Consider the following 20,036-nt stretch of genomic DNA (forward strand, 5'->3'; position numbering starts at 1 on the left):
GGTTGCACAAATTGTTGTCTATTGTTAAACTTATGAAAATTAGTGAAAATACCGGTATAAGTAATTTAATTGAATCCTTAGTGTTGTGTTTTTAGATATAATGCTGTTTTTTTTTGGATATTTTAAAAAGATCGGTGAGTCTAAATTTTATATTATTTATTACTAGTTAATTAAAATCATTTAAAAAATTGCCTTGAACCGATTTGTCACAATTGTTTGAATTGTAGGTTAGGGTAAATTATTGTCAATCTATATGCAGTAAAAATAATGATTTAAATTTATATTATATAAACAAAATTAAGTTAAAAAGCATCGAAATAGGTACATATATTTTATTACTAAACTAATCTCGCGGTTATTTAAAAACTGCGATAATTTTGTTCCTAATTGACTAATTAATGTTATAAAAACCAAGTATTTAATAATAAATTGAATAGTTTTTAACTTTCAGTTTATATTTTCTATATATAAACTTAATTTTAAATGTTTCTTCACACTTTTCTTTTGGAACGTAGAAAATTTAAAAGTGTAAGAAAAATCGCAAAAAGAGGAAGTTATAATCACTTTAGTCATGTAAATTAATTAAAAATTAAAAATTAGTTATTCTATAATTTAACAATTGAAATTAATTAGCCAATTTACGTACATTGTTTTCAAATTATCAATTAAAGTACTTTAATTAAAATTCAAATGAAAATAATTAAAATTTAACATTTTATAACATAAATAAGACGAATAATAGTTAATAAAAGAGACAAAATATTTTCATTAAAATAAATTTATTACGTAATATCAAATTCAATGAAAATATTAATTTCTAACAAAAACATCTTTTATTTCTTGTCCAATCTAAAACTATAAATAAAACAAATTTTTCGAAAAATAATTGCGTAGAAAAGAAACCTGTCATCTACAAATAATTTAATAAGAACTGAAATATAATATATTTATATATATGTATATATGGACAAGAAATATAAAAGAGTTAGTACAAAAATCAAATATCATGCCTAATTATCGATATAATTTCTACAAGACGATTAGAGGTATAACAACCGCAATTAAGTACAGATAACAGATTGATTTGTAAATTGATTTTATTAATAAATTATTTTTTCTTATTTTGTGATGAAGATTACTCAAAATAAACAAATGTTATTGATAAAAATTCACTTTAACAACAGAACAGACAGACAATATAATATACGGATTTAAAGTACCTCGAAAACGAATACAAAGGTGTATCTGGGACATAATCCTTTTTTTTTCATTTCTTTCAATTAATTAATTAAATGGTCTATCCAAAATCACAATTGACAAAAGTTCTTATCTTTGCTTTTTGTGTCGCGAAGCGCGCGGAATAATTTTCATATAATAGTAATATTTATAATTCATTTCTTTTTTTTTCTTTTTGTCAAATACACATTTTTTCCGCGCGAGCCGCAAATGACAACAATTTACATTTCGGGAATATACAGATTTAGACCTCTGTACACGTCTCATTTATTCACTGTACCTAATATAAATTTGCATTTTTTTTTTTTTTAAGTCCTGGAAAAATTGGATAAGGCCATAAACCAATCTGGCGGCATTAATAATATATAGCGCCAGGTACTTGATCTTCTACCGCAAATTGTTTTTCTCCTTTTTTTTTTGTTTTCATTTTTTTTTCTTTTTTGTTACAAAAAACCAACCTTTCTTAAACTCACACGCTTCACAAACTTTTTTTTTGTTTTCATCCATTCCATTCTCTCACATACGGTCATAATTCTCTATGCTTTTATATTAATTTTATTTTTCCGTGTGTCCAAGTTAAGTTTTCTCGTAGTAACGTCACAGTCGTGTTTTTAACATTTAATTAATCCGCCGTATTTATATTTATTTTTTATATATGAATAAATTTTTTTTTTTCCGAATACTTTTAGTCGGTCTGCCCTTATAATGTATAAATTTGTCTCACTCTTCAATTACCATTTCGTAATCGTTGTGAAAGCACATATATATTCAAACATTTGTTTCTTTAAAAATAATAAGAATCATAATTTAATAATAGTAATAATAATAATATTAATAATAATAATAATAATAATTAATAATGATCATCATTGTCGTCAATATTCATTACCTTCACGCGTTACTCAATGTAATACACGGGTAGCGCTTTAGTGATTTTTCAAGACAGAAAGTAAAGACTGGAATAACATTTGTTGATTATGTTCGTTTTTTCTTTTTTTTTTGATTTTTTTATTTATATTAGAAAAAAAGTAAACTGGAAAATAATTTTTTATTGCAAAATATAAATGAATTGCAAAAGAAAAAAAAATATCGAACTAAAATATTTGTTTAAAAAAATATTTAATTGCACTGTCCTACAGTTAATTATGTTATCTGTACATTGTCTAGTGAATTTATCGATAAAATTTTTCTTATTTTCGCGGAAAAAATACTTTTTAAAATTTATTTTTTTTTACAACCCTTGTCTACATTTTTCTTTTATATATATTATATAAAAAAATGAGAGGAAAAAAATCTTTATGATATTAGCCTTGGACCCAGACTTGATTTTTCTTATTAATAGTTTTTATTTATTTTTTTTTTTTCCTTTAATTTCTGTCCTAAAATTCACAGCGACATAATGCTTCTTCAAATTGTTGGTGTAAACCTGTACAAAAGTTGTTTTTCTTTTACTCTATACTTAGTACAATAATAATATATTTAAAATGTAACTTATGTAATCTTATTACTGATTAACGACGGCTGCATTCCAGCATGACCAGCCTTTGGCCGACCGAAGCTAACAGACAAATGCGCTCCATTCAAGTGTAAAACTCTTGCTTGCCTTCCCGAGTTCATCAAATATTTTTCTTTTTTTTTTCTCTCAAAAAAAAAAACTCCCATACACTCACATACTATGCAACACCTCTAATTCTCTAACTATATACTCTATATAAAATATCGTTAGTATAACTAAAACGTGTTGGGTCTAGCTGGAATGCAGGCCCCTATTTTATGCCTTTTATATCCGTTGTTTTGTCTCTCACTTCGTTTCTTTTTTTTCAATTCTTGTCTCAAAAAACAGTTTTCAGTCAATGATTTTTCCCCTTATTTTTCTCTATTTCTTTCTCTCTATCTTTCTCGCGCTCTCTTTCTCTCTTTTTTTTTTTTTTACTAATAAAATCACACCACTAACTGTACTGTCATTGGTCGGTCAATAAGTTTGATTCCCAGCTGTTCACTCGGCGGCGCAATCATTGTTATTATTTATACGAAATTTTACACACTCATTCGACAGTAGCGAAAAACTCTTATCTTGAATTTCTAATTATCCGGTTCTGCACCATCTTCATGTTTTCTTTTTTTACCTCGAGCTGGTGACGATTCTGTCAGATATGAAAATTATTTTTCTCAATTATATAAAATATTTCAAAATAAAAACTAATTTTTTTTCTGACAGTAAATAATCCATTAAAATTTAATAATTTTCTAATAAATGTAAAAAAAACTCACCTTCTTCTTGCTCTTGATCTTCTTCATCAAAATCTTCATCATCGTCATCGTCTTCTTCTTCCTCCTCACCCTCTTCGTAATTTTCCTCATCACTATCATCCTTTAATTAGAAAAATATCAAAAATTAATATCATTTAATTAAATTAAATTTTGTCATTCTTTTTTACTTACTTCTTGATCTTTATATATCTCTGCCAATCCTATATCTTCATCGAAGATCTCGTCATCTTCTTCGTCAGAAACTGAAATAATTCAAATCGATTAAAAGTTATGAATTAGTGAAAATAAAAATTTAAAAAATTTTTAATTCAGATTCGTTAAATTTTTTTAAATTATTCAATATACCTTCTTCACTATCTTCATCGACATTTTCATTTTCATTTCCATTAACTTCATCGTCCTCTCCTTCACTATCTTCTACTTCACAATCGTGTACATCAAATCTATAAAGAAAAAAAAAATTGTTAACCAGATATTAATTTTGACAATATTGTTTGTTTGTAATTTTATGTCAATTTCAAACATACCCATCCAAATATCGTAGACTTGGAATAAGACTGAAAACTTTCTCCCTATAATTATCCATATTTGTCGCTTCATTGTTGAAAAGATCCAAGCTTTTCAAATTTTTGAATTCTTTCTGTAAAACAATACAGAATTTACATTTTTTTTTTTTATAAAATTGTGACAGAAATTAAAGGAAATTTATTAAATATAAAGTATAATAAATATATTATAGAGAATATTTTAAAAAAGTAAACTTACAAGAGGCTGTAGCGTATCCAAATCCTTAATTTTGTTCCCACTGAGATTAAGGTGAGTCAATTTAGGGCTCGTGTGAAGTAAATTCAAACCACCAGAGATTCGATTGTCACTTAATTCCAACTGTAAAATTATTTAAATTTTTTTAGTTTAAAATTCCGGTTACAAAAATTCAAATTAAATATAAAATAATGTACGAATATTTTTAAGCTACATACCTTCTTAAGATTTGGTAGCTTAGGGAAACCTTTTAAACTTGTAAGGCCCACATTGATAAGACTCAATTTTTCCAAAGCTACATATTCATCTGTTAATCCAACAATATTCGTACTCCGACAATTGTCCAATACAAAATCTGTGATCTGAAAAAAAAAATTCCCCAAATTAATCAGTTGAAATTGCAAATTAATTAATTCTTCAACAAATATTACAAATAAAAAACTAAATATAGTTTTATAATAAATTAAAAAAATTTAAAGGGATGAAAAAAAATATAATAGTTCTGTAACTAGAACAGTAAAATCAATTGTCTAAAAAAAAAATAATATTTAAGTACTGCACCAAATTTTTTTTCTCAAGGCACCTCTCATAATTAGCTATCAGTTTCAATTGTCATGGAAACAATAGTTTAAAGGTCATACAATCCGACGAATCGGATCTTCAAGGTCGCATATATGTAAGATTATCGATAATCGTGTTTTCTACTCAAACAAAATGCATGCAATTGCAATGATTTTTATTGACCCATTTTTTCCACCTCCTTTGAAAAAAAAAAAAAAAAAAAATTGCATCGATACTAAAAATATAACAGCAAGTGAGTGTGAGAGAGAATGTCAACAAGTGTGTGAGATAAAAGATAAGAGAATTTAAGATTTTCTTTCTTTTTCCTCTTCATCTCGTGAAGAATTCTCACGTGTTGCGTCATTGGTTATCCGCTCTCTTCATCTCTCTCGAAAATAAGACGGAAGTGTACATGCATAATAGATACGTCACCCGACAACAAATCAGAATGACAGTTTTCTCTTAAAATTTAAATGGCGTTAAAATTCAAACAAGTCGGAAATGGAGAGAGAGAGAGAGAGATAGAGAGAGATTCGCAGGAGATGGGCTATTTTATTGATCGAAGGAAAAGTAAGGTAAGGGAGTAAAGTGACGAGGAAGAGAGAGTGAGAGAGGGTTTTGCTGTAGCATTAGGCGGGGAAATATGTATATACATATATATATAGAGAGAGAGAGAGATGGAGTTTTGTGACGATGTAGAAAAGGAGAGGGGACCACAGGAGCGTACGGGATCCGTGTCTTGTTTAACGACATCGAGGAAAAACTACCGAGAGAGCGACAAGTAGTGACTGCGGCACGCGACAGGTCCGAACTTGATCAGTTCAAAACCCCGTGGTTATCCCACAAACCGCTTTCACATCGACGCGATGCATCCGCGCGCACTCTAATCTTAGATAGGGCTGTCCGACATTTCTATTATAGGATTGGTCACGTCGCGCAGAAACAATCAACAACACCAGGATCGTAATCCCCAATTTTTAATCACTAATCATAAACAAAAATTAATACACGCATAAATATAAGCCTAAAAATTATGCGAGTCCAAATTGACACAAAATTCATATGATTCAATTTCTATTTCATTAAAGTTTTGATAAAATATTATAAAATTATATTAAACCTTCTTTTTTTATATAATAAATTTTTATTTTTAATAAAATTTCTTATCTAAATATTCAAAGAATTTTTATTTACTTAAAATTATCATTTAATAGAATTTTTAACTAAATTTTCATTTAGCAAAATTTATTATTCAAACTTAAGCGCGCATTTTAAGAAGCAACCAATCAGAAATTATCAACAAACTTTTGATTTAATTTTTAAATTTTGCACAAAAATACTTGCTTTCGACAAATAAAATTCTGTTAAATAAAAATAATAAATTAAAATTTTTGTTAATTTAAAATTCACTTTAATAGAATAATATAAATACTTATATTTGTAGTTTGAGGTTATGTTTTGGTACTAAATAATAATAGTAAAAAATAGTAAAGAACATTTAAAAAAAAGAAAATTATTATTTTGTGATTAAATTCAAATTTTAAAACTTGAAAAGTAAATAAAGTAGGTTAGAATTATTATAGGTGATAAAGGAAGAGATTTAAATAAAATATGGTTTTCTACGGCCCTGCAAGGTGGTAACAGTTATGGGACATGTTTTGTGGCGTGTAGGGGGTGGATCAATGACAATCACAGGTCAACGAGAAACTCTCCTTCCTCTTCGTGTGAATCCCTCACCACTGATTTAACCCTTCTGTATGTAATCCCATAAAAAATTCACAAGTCAACGGTGTTGTGTCAATTCCTCTACTCAATAATCAATTTTCTTTCTCATTAAATATTTAACCTAAAAATGAAATAAAAACACATCTTTCCTCCTCGCGCGCTTGTTATTGTTTTGAAATAAATGTCGCACAAAAAAAAAAGTTAAGGTGCCACTCATCTAATTACGGCCCTGATCAACTTAGAAGATCCTAACTTCAGCTCAAGTATTCATTAAGGAAATTTTTTCCAAAAACACACCAACTTTCAATCATCTTCTCATAAATTCTCAAATTTAATTTTGAAAAATTGAGCGACAAAATTTTTTATGTTTTATTTTTTTTAATTAAAAAAAAAAAACAAGATGGTACAGTTAAATGCGAGTTTCACTTGGCGCCAAAGTGGACTCGTCCAAGATGTCAACGTGGGTTGAAGCGACAGGTAGGGGAAAAAACTTTATTCAAAGAATAAAAACGATATTCACGAAACAATTAAACTGAAATCATGTGATAATCATGAAAATTTCAACACATTCTATGGACAAAACACTCACCAAGTTCTTTCAATAATTCCGTGAATTCTATTTTCCCCCCTGTAAACATGACAAACGCGCACACCGGTTGCAAATGGTGTTTGTTATGCGCAACTCCCACGGTGGCATCTCGCAGCCTCTCAACACGCACCATCATCCCCTCGCACAGATTCTAAACGTTTCAAATTAATTTACATAATATTCCTCATGGAAAAAATTCTCCACGGAACTAATGCCAACTTGTAATCTTCACTTTCCTTTATTTGGCGTCTTGTCAACAATGGCGTCCGGGGAGAAGGGAACCAAAAAAAAAAAAAGAAAAAAAAAACATCGCAATAATGCCGGTATTCGTTACTTTTTTTTCGGAGCACCAAGTTCAATGGCTTGTAAATATTATTCAAAATTATAAAAACAAAAATCACAATATTCTAATTATTCGAAAATTTTGCTATCAAAAACAAAAATTTGAATAAAAAAACAAATAAAATTAGGAATTGTTTTATTCACGATGAAAATTAAAACAAAATTTTTATTTATAATTTATTAAGTTGGGTCAGTAAAAGATTGTACCAAGTGTGATACGGGGGAATGACCTGTAACTTTGAAAGATCGTGTCCTTGACCCAATAAAAGATGTCGGTTAATAAAAAATCAATTGATTTAGGTAAAAGAGAATATTTGGAGCAGGATATTTGAGAGTGTACACGCGATTAAGTAATCGACGTTAACGATCGAGGCAGGTGCGGGGAGTGGATACGATGTCGGCCGATGGTTGCTCCGAGTGCATATGTTTTCTCGTGCTTGATAAAAAGCGGAGGAGCGCGCTGCCCAAACAAAAATGCAACTCACGCGTTATTCGAAACTCTCACGAAGAATAAATATCTCACACATTGGGAAATAAGTAGTCGATTACCAATAACATAAATTTTAAAAAATTTTATACAAGAAAAATGTCCTGATAAAATTTAATTTCAATTGATCAGAGTTCGATAATGGATGGCGATGCAATGTAACTTCACATGCGACCACGCCGTAGGCACAATTATTGTTTACAAAAGTTTTATTTTTTAGCAAACTACAAATCACTCGCCAACATAATTATCAATTTAAAACTGGTTCTTCATTTTTTTTTTCTTTTTTTTGGATCACCGATCGAAACTTTCTAATTTCAGTATAACAAAATTTATAATTTTAAATATATTTTGACAGTTTCAACAAAGAAAAGATAATCTAATGGAAAACTTGACTGATAAGAAAATCCATTAAAAGCAAATTATTTTTAATCGTATATTAAGAAATATGCGAAGCAAAAAATTAGAATTATCAAAGATATAATTTCCGACATACGATGGCGTTCCTAAAATATTGTAATATTGTAAAATTAATGTGAGCATTCATTAAATTGAAATTAAAATAATATCAGATAAGAAAAAAAAGTATAAATATTAAAAATTCACATTAAAATCGATTAATTAAATTGCCTAATGCAACCGGTAATAATTAGCATGAGTGTGATTCAATCCTAGCATGTCGGCTGTGTTGCGACGTTGCATGCGTGAAGCCGTCGACAAATTTCGGTCGCGCTTTTAACGGAGGAAGCGCCCCGCGTCGTGGAAACAAGACATGCTTTTGATTAGGAGAAAAAAAATAAAATACCCAACACGATCGCGAAGTGTCATGAGAAGACATATATTTCGAATCATTGTTTCCAACGTACAAAAGCACGCCATGCCTTTTTTCCACGGAGCTTCTCCCGTGTCGGCAATGGGACGGCTTTTTTTCCCCCTCGAGAAATTCGTTTTTATCACGCGATGAAAACAGAGGTATCACTCAATTTCCCCCCCAAAGAACAAATAGAATAGTATTTTTTTTTCAAATTTTTCACAGGCCTTTAAAAACACTCATTTTAACAAAAAAATTATCTATCACCATGAGGACATGTAAAGAAAACGAATAAGTTATGGTTCAACATTCAAAGATGAATCGTGTCGAGAAAAGTAAAGCATGAAAAATTAAATACGTATTTAAACTTACTTCATTGGGTTTTCTTCCCCGTTTCTCGAGCTCTATCCGCTTTTCCATGGCCGGTGAATCCTTTCAGCAACTTGAAAAACCGATCACTGCACCTTGCTGCGTCGCAGTAATTGCTTTCAAACCGGGAATATGACGGACAGGACGACCACGATCGGCCACCAGTCGAACAGAACAGTACAGAGCCACCACCGTATTCGTGAAGCCAACTCAACGACGGTTCGATTCTCGCTAAACCCTTGCACACCAACCCAACCGACTACTAATGGCAAGCAAATGGCGGGGCCCCCACATGACAACAACCTTCAAAGCGGGAAAAGTTAGACATGTCTGGTTCCACTTTCAATCTTGACCAATCAGAATGCTTCGTTCCTCGCGGGTCGGTCGTTCAACCGCCATCTGTCGGACAGTGATCATACTTATTAGTTACGCGGGAAAATATTACAATTCAAAAGTATTATTCATTTTTTACAACTTAATTAAAACAAATTAATCAATTTATTAAGAAATTAATGATAATTAAACTATTTTAATTACAAAATTGTTCAAGTGTTATTTTATTAAGAAGTGTCTCATTAAGAAAAAAAAAAAATTTCTCTCTTTTCGGAAGTCACGTGACCCAATTTCCCGCAATTTTAATCTTTAATTGTGGGCATAAAATTTTTTAACCTATTTTAGTATTAAAAAATTTATTGACAAAGAAGAATCGTGTATTGACCAATAATTATTTCATTGCAGATTTAAAAGAAAAAAATGGAAATATCCAGAATAATTACAAGCTGAAAATTATGTCATGAAATTGGGAAAATTTTACTTATTGTAAATCTTTTTCACACGAAATAATTATAATCAAAGAGGAACGAATTTTTGCAGAATTGAAAAAATGAGGTTAAAACATCTGAAATAGTTTTTGATGTCCGGAAATACAAGTCATTTGTTTTAGAAGCAACAGGTATTTAAATATTTTTATTATGATTTTATTATTATAAGATATTTGGTGAAATATAAATTTTTTTTTCTCGTCTTTTAATATACTCTGCATACACGCATTTGACAGTGTCTACATGCCCGGGATTTAATTTTTTAAAAATTACACAACATTTTTGAAATTTAATATATATATAATTATTGAAATTAATTGAATATTTATGAAGTAAATATCATTATGAAATTTATACGAACAAGAAGTTTTAATATATTAGAGAATAGAAAATTACATTTTGATAAACATAACCAATAAAATATGAAAATAATCAAAAAGATCCAATTAAATTTGTACAGGTATTTTCGAAAATTATTCTTCTTTTAAATAAAATAAAATTGTACTTTTTTTTTTTTAATTGAAATATTTTTAATGTTAAAGAACATAATTATTAATTATGTATAAAAAATAATTTTTTTTATTATAACAATAATATTAACAAAAATAATAGTAAAAAAAAATAATACCAGTTATTAAATTATAACTAATATTTGCAATAAATAGTAAATAAAATCATTATTATTTTATAAATTAAAATTATATAATTGGAATTTTTAATTATATTAATTAAAATATAAAAAAAAGTTTCTTAATAATTTGGTTATTAAATCAAAAATTTTTTTTTCTACATTCACTAATAAAATTAAAACAAATCACACGGTATAAAATATATATGACAATAATAATAATACGAAATTGCTTCTAATTTTAATTATCACAACTTTTATCCAGGAATTTCCTACTTTTTTCCGAGAATAGTCGACAACCTCCGAACTTTTAAGTCACGTGCTTCTGTAACCTTTTCTTATAAATGTTATACGACCTTAGTCACGTGATTATAAATGTGACAATTTCAAAAATAATTAATTATTTCGCAAGATTAATTAAGAAAATTAATGAATTTCAATAAAATAAAATCTAATATACATTTTAATATCCATATATTAAAAAATATATATTTTATTTAAATTTATTAATTTGCATTAATTATTCAATGTTAAATTAATTTTTTTTTTTATATAAAAAATATTTATAAAATGTTATAGTTATAGTAATTTTTTTTTCTTTTTAATTTTGCGATTTTTCTAATAGCGTAACTTTAGAATGCGCAATCGCAATATAATAATATATAAACTATATTTATATGTATAGGCATTATTTAGTTTGAATAATCCGTCCCTGAAGGTGTAGAATCCATTCGCGAGGGGTTGAGATCAATATATTGCTCTAATATATCTATGTTGCTGCGGTTCTTCTCGGTTTTGCCCATATCGGTGTTGAAACATCAGCAAACACGTATCTCTCGTGAAACTTACATGCATATACGTGTATTATTTTTAAACACTTCACCGTCACAAATTATATCATCTCCCTCACTCTCTCTCTCTCTCTCTCTCTCTTTCTCTCTATCCCTTTCACTATATAACTTTCTGTATAGAACCAAAACCACACAAATAATTCCAATTACATGCAAAAAATTTATCAATAAATATATACGCGACTCTAAATGAAGTAAATTTAAAAAAAATTAATAACTGACAAAAAAAATGTTAAGAAACAATTAATAAAATATGAATGAAAAATTATTTTCTTTTATATAAAAAATAGTGCTTAATAATTATAAATTAATAAATATAATAATTATAATCTATAAAATTAACACTTTCGAGTAAATTATCGATATAAACCTTTATTTAAAAAAATATTGATATAACACTTACGTATTTACAGCTACAATATCAACAATATTTTCTTTTTTCTTACATTCTTTGAACAGTGTCGTGCGATTTGTAATGGCAAATTTACAACTGCTCTTAATTTGTAGCATTTCTTATAAGTACAAATAACAAAATGATTTTGTAATTGAGAAATTTAGTAATAATTAATTATTAGAATTATAGTAAATTCTTAAAGAGACATAAACTTTGCTAAGATTTTCTTTTAGTTTTGTTTGTTTCTTTTTTTTCTGTTTTATTTCACACATTTTTTAAGCCTATTAAAACTCTGAAGCTATCTTTGAAAGATAATTTTTTTTTTGTTCACAAAAAATTGGTGTTTTTTTTTGTACGCAACAATAGATTGTGTTGTATGAATGTAATACAACAATATGTACTACATATAACACATATAGCTTTAATAAAATCTGTACAATAATATAACATTCGAGGTATAGCGGGGCCTGTTTAAATAAAGAAAACAAAAAATTGTATTCCAAGTTTTAAATCTTGTCGCAATTAATTATGGAGACATAGATTTCAGACTTTTCGATTCTTTTTCACTAATTATTATTGTTCAATTTTAATTATTTAAATTCATTGAAAATTTAAATAATTTTCATTGAATTATTTTGACGGAAATATTTTTTTGTTTCTTTTTTTTTTACTATTATAGGAAATTAAATATACAATCAACATAGTTAAAAAATATAAAAAGGTATTGCATTTTTAAATCACAATCTCGACGACACAAAGCTTATAATATATAATATATAATATAATTTTTGTAAGAAAGATAAATAATTTTATAAAATCTTTTTTTCTTTCTGTCTCAATGAAACTGCAATAGAATTATATTATGCTGAGTACAATATGCACACTTTAAAATAATAATTAATTAAATTATTTATTTTTTTTTTTTATCAATTAACTAGAAATCTCAATGTTTCGCATAATTACGAATTAAACTTTCCATTTAATTCAAATCTTAATAGAAACAATCCAAATGATGACTTTAATATTATTATACTAATGTTAAAAACTAGATTTAATTTATTATATTATTTAATTTTTTTTTTTTACTCAAAACACAGGCCCAAATTATGCGAAAATTTATCTAAAAAACCTTGCAGAGAGTAATATTAAGAATTTTTTGTTTTCACATCACAGCATTTTATATAAAAATTATTTTTTCTATAAGAATTCAAAAAAAAAATTTTGTTTTTGAACACTTGAAATTTTGAGCAGGACGCATTCGTTTCTTTTTTTTTTTTGAGAAATTTTTTTTTTTAGAGAAATTTTATAAACATAAGATTTATTAACATATTTTTGAAAATTAAATAAATTAATAATTTTAGTATTTAAATATTTACAAATTTCAAAATAAAAAATTAGAATAATTGATTTTATTTCATCAATAATTGTAATTTTCTTTTGAATTTTTTTTTTTTTTAAGAATGCGTCTTGTTGAATAATTTAAAAAGAAAAAGCTCATACTTGCAAATTATTGGTGCTATTGTTTATCTGCTATGGCAGTTGATTCTACACTAGAACAATCTGACAATGATCGTTTTCGACTTCGTGCAGAGCACTGTGATGCTGTTCGAATTTCAATATGACAAACGGTTTTAGCATTTTCCTTAATTATACTCTCACTGGTGGCAATATGTTTTTTCGAGACATTAGCAATTTCACAATGATTATTATTTTTTCTCTTGTGATAATTATTCGTTGTATCCTGTTTAATTGGAGCAACTGATGATCTTGTTTTTCTTGGTTGATAATCGGGCATTGCTTGCATTTTTTCAAGTGCAGCTCTTAATGGCAATAGACCAACGGCAAATGGAATTTCCATTGAACATTCCATTGAATCATTAGTATTATTTATTTCCTGTGAAATATCAGTCATATCACCCCATAATGCACGATTAACAGTTGCTATTGTATTTAATTGTTGTTGTTCTAAATTTTCTATTGTCTCCTTTTCACATTTCTCATCTTTTATTTTTTCTTGTTCTTTTAATTTTTCCTTTTCTATTTTTGGCTCTAATCGTGTACGAGTTCGATATTTTGCCGTTTTACGTATAGATCGATTATGTTTTACATTATTAGATGTTGTTGTTGGTTCTGAATGTCGTTTACGCTTTTTTTTTGGAAATATATCCACTTTATGTTCTCTGTCGACAATACAAATTTTGTGTTTTTTTGTTTTATTGAGAAATAAATTATCCTCAATTGATTCCTCAGATTCTTGTTGACTGAGACGTACGCTTCTTCGTAGAATTGGTTTTTTTCTTAAACGACGATCATTTTCATATTCGGTGAAAAATTCAACTTTTCTTATTTCCTTGTCACCATCGACAACATAATTTTTATCATTACTTGGGAAAAAGCCGTTACACACATTTATTTCATTATCACTATCTATTAAATTAAATTCATTTAATGTACAACCAACAATTGATTGTATATTTTCACTTGTTAAACTTGAGACATATTCGGAATTTTCAATATTTAATGATGTCTCATCACTCGATGAATCATTTAATAAATCAATACTTTTTGTTGTTGGTAATTCTGGTAATAATTCATTGATTTGCAATAAATGATTACGTATTTTATTGATACTTTTACGTTTTTTGTGTGTATAAACTTTTAAACATTGTCCAACTTTATTACCAACGTCTGTACTGTCTGATGAATAACGCTCATCAGTCTCATCATTTTGACGTGACGATGATTTTTGACTCTCGTCATTTGAATAATCACAGCATTCGTTATAGTTTATTATTTTTTCACCAGAATCATCATCATCTTCGTCGTCATCGTCATTATTACGTTCCTCGCATTCAATCATCATAGATTCATTTTCAAATAATTGTAATGATTTATCGTGTTCTAATATTTTAGAAATTCTTTCAATTTCAGATGAAGAACCATTAACACATGTTGATGAGACTTCAGAAGTGATATTTTTATTTTTTATTTCAATTTCCTCGTACAATGTATGTTCTAATTCAGGTTCAGAATCATTACTCGCTGCACTACAACATTCAATTGGACCTTTTTCCGATTCCGTGTCACTGATATCTTTAATATCGTAACAATCAACGTCATTATTATTTTGTGTATCGGGAATAATTTCCTCGCAATCGCTGTCAATTTCCACTAATTTATTTATATATTCAGAACCATCGCTATATTCCTCGAAAATCTTATCACTATTTGAGCCATCGTCACCGACATCTTGAGATTCAGATATCTGCTTAGCTATAAATTCTAATTCGTTTACCTGTAAAATAAAAAATTAATTTTTATTTTATTTCTCCTTCAATTTTATGTTTAAATGATAATTTTTTCATATGAAAATTTTATTTTACTACTAAATTGTAAAATTACAATAACATTTAATTTTTCATTCTATTTTTTGCTATTCGTTTTGTTTTAAATTCAAAAAAAAAAAATTACGTAAAAAAAACACATTTTTTTTTTTCTAGAAAATTGGAGTACATTGAATATAGAAATAAATCTTACTTTGAACAGTCTTGCCGCTATCAGCAGTGAAGGTAAATATTTTTGTGAGATAGTAGTTTCCCCGCAGTACATAAATTCAACCATTGCTTTTAATACTTCAAAGTTCAAATCTTTGAGAACTATAATTGGCTCTTGTCCAAGATCTTGTTCCAGCATCTCCTAATAAAAGAAAATCCACAATTACCTTTATTATATCATATGAATAATGTGAGAAAATTATTTTCTGTGTTTTTTTTTCCACATTAAACGTCCTTCGTTTTAAAAATAGCATTCTCTAAATTTAGAAATTTTTCTACTTGTTAATTTACAAGATTTTTTTTGTTTATTTTACAACAATGACAGGAAAATTGTCCTCCATGAGACTCTTTTAAAAGAGAAAAACAATTGGTATAATAGAAATGTTTAGAAAATATTCGATAATCGTTACTGATATTTAAAACCGAATTTTTTCGGAACGGATGATATAACGAAAAATCTTACCTCAAAATATAAACTGCACGATGCTAAAACCAATTTATGAACTCGTAATTTTTGCTCCTCACAAATAAGTGTCACATCAACGAGAGCCTGACGTGCCAATAATCCACTAAATCGTTCTGTGACGTATCCTGCATGTCCATCCCATTGCAGGACAAATTCTTTTTCGTTTTCTCCCATGACTATATAGATATTATTTAATAAAAACAAATAAATAAAGGTGAACATTTTTTAGAATCTCATCATTATGTAAAAATGAAGTTTTTAGAAAGCGTTTTAAAATATTCTTTTAATATTCTTTATTTTTCTCCAAAAATAGGAAAAAAAAATTATTATGTTTTAATTTTTATAAAAAATATTAATGACAGTAAAATAAAGAACTTACCCAATTCTTTTCAGTTGTCAATATTCGTCAAAGACTAAGGGATAAATTCCAAGAAACGCCAAAACGTCTCACTAAATTTACAAGCCGTATGCGATGGTTCTTCTCATGAAAATATTTCTCTCTCGTGTCGAAATTTTTAATGGTAAAATTCATCCAACGTCTGTCAATTGTAGACGCCTCAGGAAAAAACTCGTTTTTTCGAACCATCGGTGGTATTAAACGTTTACAATCTACAAATGCCAAACTTAAAACTCAGCCATCTCTTTTGCACTTGACAAATATTAATTTTTCCCCAAAAAAAAAAAAAAATTCTGATGCGATTCCTCTTTTGGACCTTGATATATCCTGACATCTCACGACTATAATGAGAAATTCTTTATAAAATCGAATTAGACAGTAGTGATATCTGTGAATGAAAATGTTTACTTTATTTTTTTTGGGTTATGCTCGAATGATAAAATCACTTTTTTTATATTTGAAAAAATAATAATTTATTTTCACTTTTACAATTTATTTTTTTCCTTGCATAAAATTAAATTTTTTTTTTCTCAATATTTGGTATTTTGTAACTCACTATTTTAGGAACTTTAAAATTATTTTGAATTTTATCATTTTCCTAATTCTATACTTAGATTTACAATATTTGTATATAAAAAATATATTTATAAATAAATATATTATCTAATCTTTCTAAACTGTAAATGTGGATTGGTTTCAGTCTCAAGGTCCATTTATTTTTATTCACGAAAGAAAAACTTATTTGATTAATATATTTTTTTTTTATATATATATATATATATTCACAATTTTCTTACAATATACGAAAATTAAATCATAATGTTGAATTATAATGAAAACAATGTTCAATGAAATATTTACAAGATGAATATGTGAAATTATAATAATATAAGCAAAAAATGCAAATTTGCTTATGAATCAGTTTTCAACAAAAGAAAAGAATATTTTTAAATAAAAAATTAAGATAAAGATAATATTTAGTAATAGAGTAAAATTAAGAAAAAAGAATTTCAAATATTCTTCATTCAATTTTAATTAATGCTAAAATATAGTTAATAAAATTCGACAAAAATGTAACAGAAAATATATTAAATTTTTGTAAACTAAAGTTAAGCAAATTAATTGGTAAATTTGAAATTGTTTCTTTTTTTATAAGTAATTTAAAGGAAATTAAATTATTGCAAAAAAAAGCAAAATTTCTAAAAAATTAAATTTTAAAATGTATTACATTAAACAATTGTAAAATATAACTGAAATTTGAGTAAGCATTTTTATGAAAATTGATTCATATTAAGCCTTTATCTAAAAATGATCAAATTAATCATAATTATATATGATTTATTCATGAACCAATCGTTAAATGTTTTTTACACATTAAAAAAAAAAATAATTTCTTTTTAAATGTTTCTACCTAGATTTGTTTTTCTAATAAAATAATTTACTTCTTTTTATACAAGTAACAAGTTAATAACTTTTTCTTTTTTTTTCATATTATATAAAACGAGTTTTTTCTGAAAAATTTTCATAAAATAAAATCTCGCTATCTTTTTTTTTTTGTTTTTGTTTTTTTTTTGTTAAACAAGATAAAATACCTGAGAGTAGATTTTTCTAACAACTATTACGCATTAATTGTAGAAAATTTTTTGAACGTTTGTAATTTTCCGATTACAAATTGGACAGTGTTTATTGGTCCTCCAAATTCGAATAGCACATTTATAACAGCAACAAACGTGAAGTGTACTTCCATGTGAAAATGCTCCATTTTTTGGATTTAACGTGCACATGACGCACATTTTATCATCTGAATTGTTATCAATTTTTTTATTCTCTGTATCCGTATTATTGATAGAAATTTGATTTTTATTATCACTGCATTCAATATTAATTTCCTCTTTTTTAATTTCACTTTTGATTGAAATATCACCATTATTGTCGACATCAACGTCCTTTTTTTTCATACACTCAACAGTTTTACCATCATCCCATTCTTGACTTGATTTTGTGTCCTGACTACTAATACCTGAGTCATGACTTAAAATTTCATCCGATTTTTTTTTCATTAAATCAAATGTCACTATTTCCTTTTCTTTTTGTTGGCGACGTTTTTTGCGTTTTGGTCGCGGTGGAAAGAAATTTTTTCGAATCTAAAAATAAATAAATTATCATATGAATAACTATTTTAGATATAGATTTGAATTAGAAGAAATTAATTATTTTTTTTTGAATTCTGTTATAAAATGAACAATTTAAAGTATTTAATTAATAATTTTTTATTGAAAAATTATTTACCTGGTAACATTTTTCGCAGTAGCGAAATAAAGGATTGTTATTTTTACTTGTACATTGAACGCACGTCCAATAATCGGCTCTTCCAATTTCACTGTCAACTGTACTTCTTGAATTGTCGCTATCATCAGCGAAACCAATATCAGTTTCATTATATATCGCAGCTAAAACTCCCATTGTTACATAATCCTAAAATATTTATATTAATTTAATTGTAGTTAATTTAATTTTATTATTATTAATTTAAACAGAGAGGAAATATTTTCTATTGAATAAAAAATTATTTAGATAATTTTAAAATAATTAATTAATTTTTAATTAATTTTTATTATTAATTATTGCAGAAATTACCTCTGGATCAGACGAAGAGGTTGGATTAAGCATTGGATTTTCTTCTTCGGATTGAGAAGCAACTTCAAATTCCAATTGAACGGAAATATCGTCATCGCTATCGTACGATTGTGTTGAAGTATCCGATGTATCCTGAACGAATTCTGCAAATAATTTATAGAGGTAAATTACAAATACCTATAACAAATTAAATGATTCGATTTAGAAATTTTTTTTAACTCACCAGTTTCATCTCCTTGAATTGTATATATAGATTCGTCATCTTCACTAGTTGGTAAAGGTGATTCTGACTCCAAAGTAAAAAAATAAGAATTTCTCTGTTTTTTAGGTGAGATTTCATCGTCTGAAATGAATATTTTTATTTTCTATACAACGCTTTTCTTTCTTTTCTTTTTTTTCTTTCTCAAAACAATTTAAAAGTTATAAATAAATTTTTTTAAAAAAATTACGATAAAAGTAAAATTTATCAAAATATATAATTAACAAAATTAAATTTAATATAATTACAGAATAAAAAGTACTATTCAAGACAAAAAAAATAGTAATATAACATTTTAAAAAAAATTGAAAATCAAAAAAATAAATAATTCATGAATAAAATCAAGTAGGCGTAAGAAGAGCCTGTCGAAACAAGTTTAAGATTATGACCAACACAATATCATGAAACATGCACTTTGATCATACAATCTAATATATACAATAATCACTAGATTCAAATGTTTTTTCTAATTAAAAAAAAAAAATTATCCAAAATTTATGAATGCACAATATTAAAAAATTATTTTTTCATAAATATATAACTTACCATCATCGGACGAGGCGGCTCTTCGCTTTAATGCTGCACTACAAACACCTACAATTATAAAAACAAAAAAAATTAAAAACCTTTTCATATAAATAATTATATGAATTAGTTATTTGTTGTTGTGAATCCGTACCAGGTGAGGAATTGAGTAAAATACTCATTTTTTTTGCCGATAAACTATTTTAATTCTTTAAATAAAATATTATCACTAAAAATTTTGTTGTGTGGCACTGTATATTTCAGTGAATAAAGCCAGGGCCAACAGCGTCGTTGTATGTTGGCATATCCGCTCCTCTTGTGTTGACTCGTACGCAGGAAACAACGTGAATG

At 26.8% G+C, this 20,036-nt stretch overlaps 3 protein-coding genes across 3 annotated transcripts; all 3 read right to left on the bottom strand.

The window, feature by feature from the left end:
* Window positions 1-1,079: 1,079 nt before the first annotated feature.
* On the bottom strand, window positions 1,080-9,435 carry LOC127289798 (acidic leucine-rich nuclear phosphoprotein 32 family member A). Its single transcript, XM_051317974.1, has 8 exons — window positions 9,157-9,435; window positions 4,488-4,631; window positions 4,273-4,392; window positions 4,035-4,147; window positions 3,853-3,950; window positions 3,679-3,749; window positions 3,508-3,607; window positions 1,080-3,380 (listed from the first exon to the last, which is right to left on the bottom strand). The coding sequence occupies exons 1-8, from the start codon at window positions 9,202-9,204 to the stop codon at window positions 3,319-3,321; spliced, it is 756 nt and encodes a 251-aa protein (XP_051173931.1). The 5' UTR covers window positions 9,205-9,435; the 3' UTR covers window positions 1,080-3,318.
* A 2,370-nt stretch (window positions 9,436-11,805) lies between these two features.
* LOC127289786 (zinc finger and BTB domain-containing protein 18-like) lies at window positions 11,806-16,582 on the bottom strand. Its single transcript, XM_051317954.1, has 4 exons — window positions 16,247-16,582; window positions 15,865-16,043; window positions 15,385-15,543; window positions 11,806-15,142 (listed from the first exon to the last, which is right to left on the bottom strand). Exons 2-4 carry the CDS (start codon window positions 16,039-16,041, stop codon window positions 13,364-13,366), a joined length of 2,115 nt encoding a protein of 704 aa, XP_051173911.1. The 5' UTR covers window positions 16,042-16,043; window positions 16,247-16,582; the 3' UTR covers window positions 11,806-13,363.
* A 1,156-nt stretch (window positions 16,583-17,738) lies between these two features.
* Window positions 17,739-20,005, bottom strand: LOC127289794 (E3 ubiquitin-protein ligase Mdm2-like). Its single transcript, XM_051317967.1, has 6 exons — window positions 19,840-20,005; window positions 19,707-19,754; window positions 19,125-19,244; window positions 18,902-19,044; window positions 18,554-18,739; window positions 17,739-18,408 (listed from the first exon to the last, which is right to left on the bottom strand). Exons 1-6 carry the CDS (start codon window positions 19,865-19,867, stop codon window positions 17,890-17,892), a joined length of 1,044 nt encoding a protein of 347 aa, XP_051173924.1. The 5' UTR covers window positions 19,868-20,005; the 3' UTR covers window positions 17,739-17,889.
* Between the last annotated feature and the right edge of the window lie 31 nt (window positions 20,006-20,036).

The sequence above is a fragment of the Leptopilina boulardi genome, unplaced genomic scaffold (assembly GCF_019393585.1).
Source record: "Leptopilina boulardi isolate dan_hultmark-lab unplaced genomic scaffold, ZJU_Lbou_2.1 LbouV2_51, whole genome shotgun sequence".
NCBI lineage: Eukaryota > Metazoa > Arthropoda > Insecta > Hymenoptera > Figitidae > Leptopilina > Leptopilina boulardi.

Bases quoted from the DNA above. Each gene is read 5' to 3' on its own strand.
- LOC127289794 (XM_051317967.1), bottom strand. From the start codon at position 19,867: ATGAGTATTTTACTCAATTCCTCACCTG. The intron at 19,755-19,839 runs GTACGGATTCAC...TTATAATTGTAG, and splicing joins TTTACTCAATTCCTCACCTG to GTGTTTGTAGTGCAGCATTA. The intron at 19,045-19,124 runs GTGAGTTAAAAA...AATTATTTGCAG, and splicing joins AATTCAAGGAGATGAAACTG to AATTCGTTCAGGATACATCG.
- LOC127289798 (XM_051317974.1), bottom strand. From the start codon at position 9,204: ATGGAAAAGCGGATAGAGCTCGAGAAACGGGGAAGAAAACCCAATGAA. The intron at 4,393-4,487 runs GTATGTAGCTTA...ATAATTTTACAG, and splicing joins AGCTACCAAATCTTAAGAAG to TTGGAATTAAGTGACAATCG. The intron at 3,951-4,034 runs GTATGTTTGAAA...TTTTCTTTATAG, and splicing joins AGTCTACGATATTTGGATGG to ATTTGATGTACACGATTGTG.
- LOC127289786 (XM_051317954.1), bottom strand. From the start codon at position 16,041: ATGGGAGAAAACGAAAAAGAATTTGTCCTGCAATGGGATGGACATGCA. The intron at 15,544-15,864 runs GTAAGATTTTTC...TTCTTTTATTAG, and splicing joins CGTGCAGTTTATATTTTGAG to GAGATGCTGGAACAAGATCT. The intron at 15,143-15,384 runs GTAAGATTTATT...TTTATTTTACAG, and splicing joins TAGCGGCAAGACTGTTCAAA to GTAAACGAATTAGAATTTAT.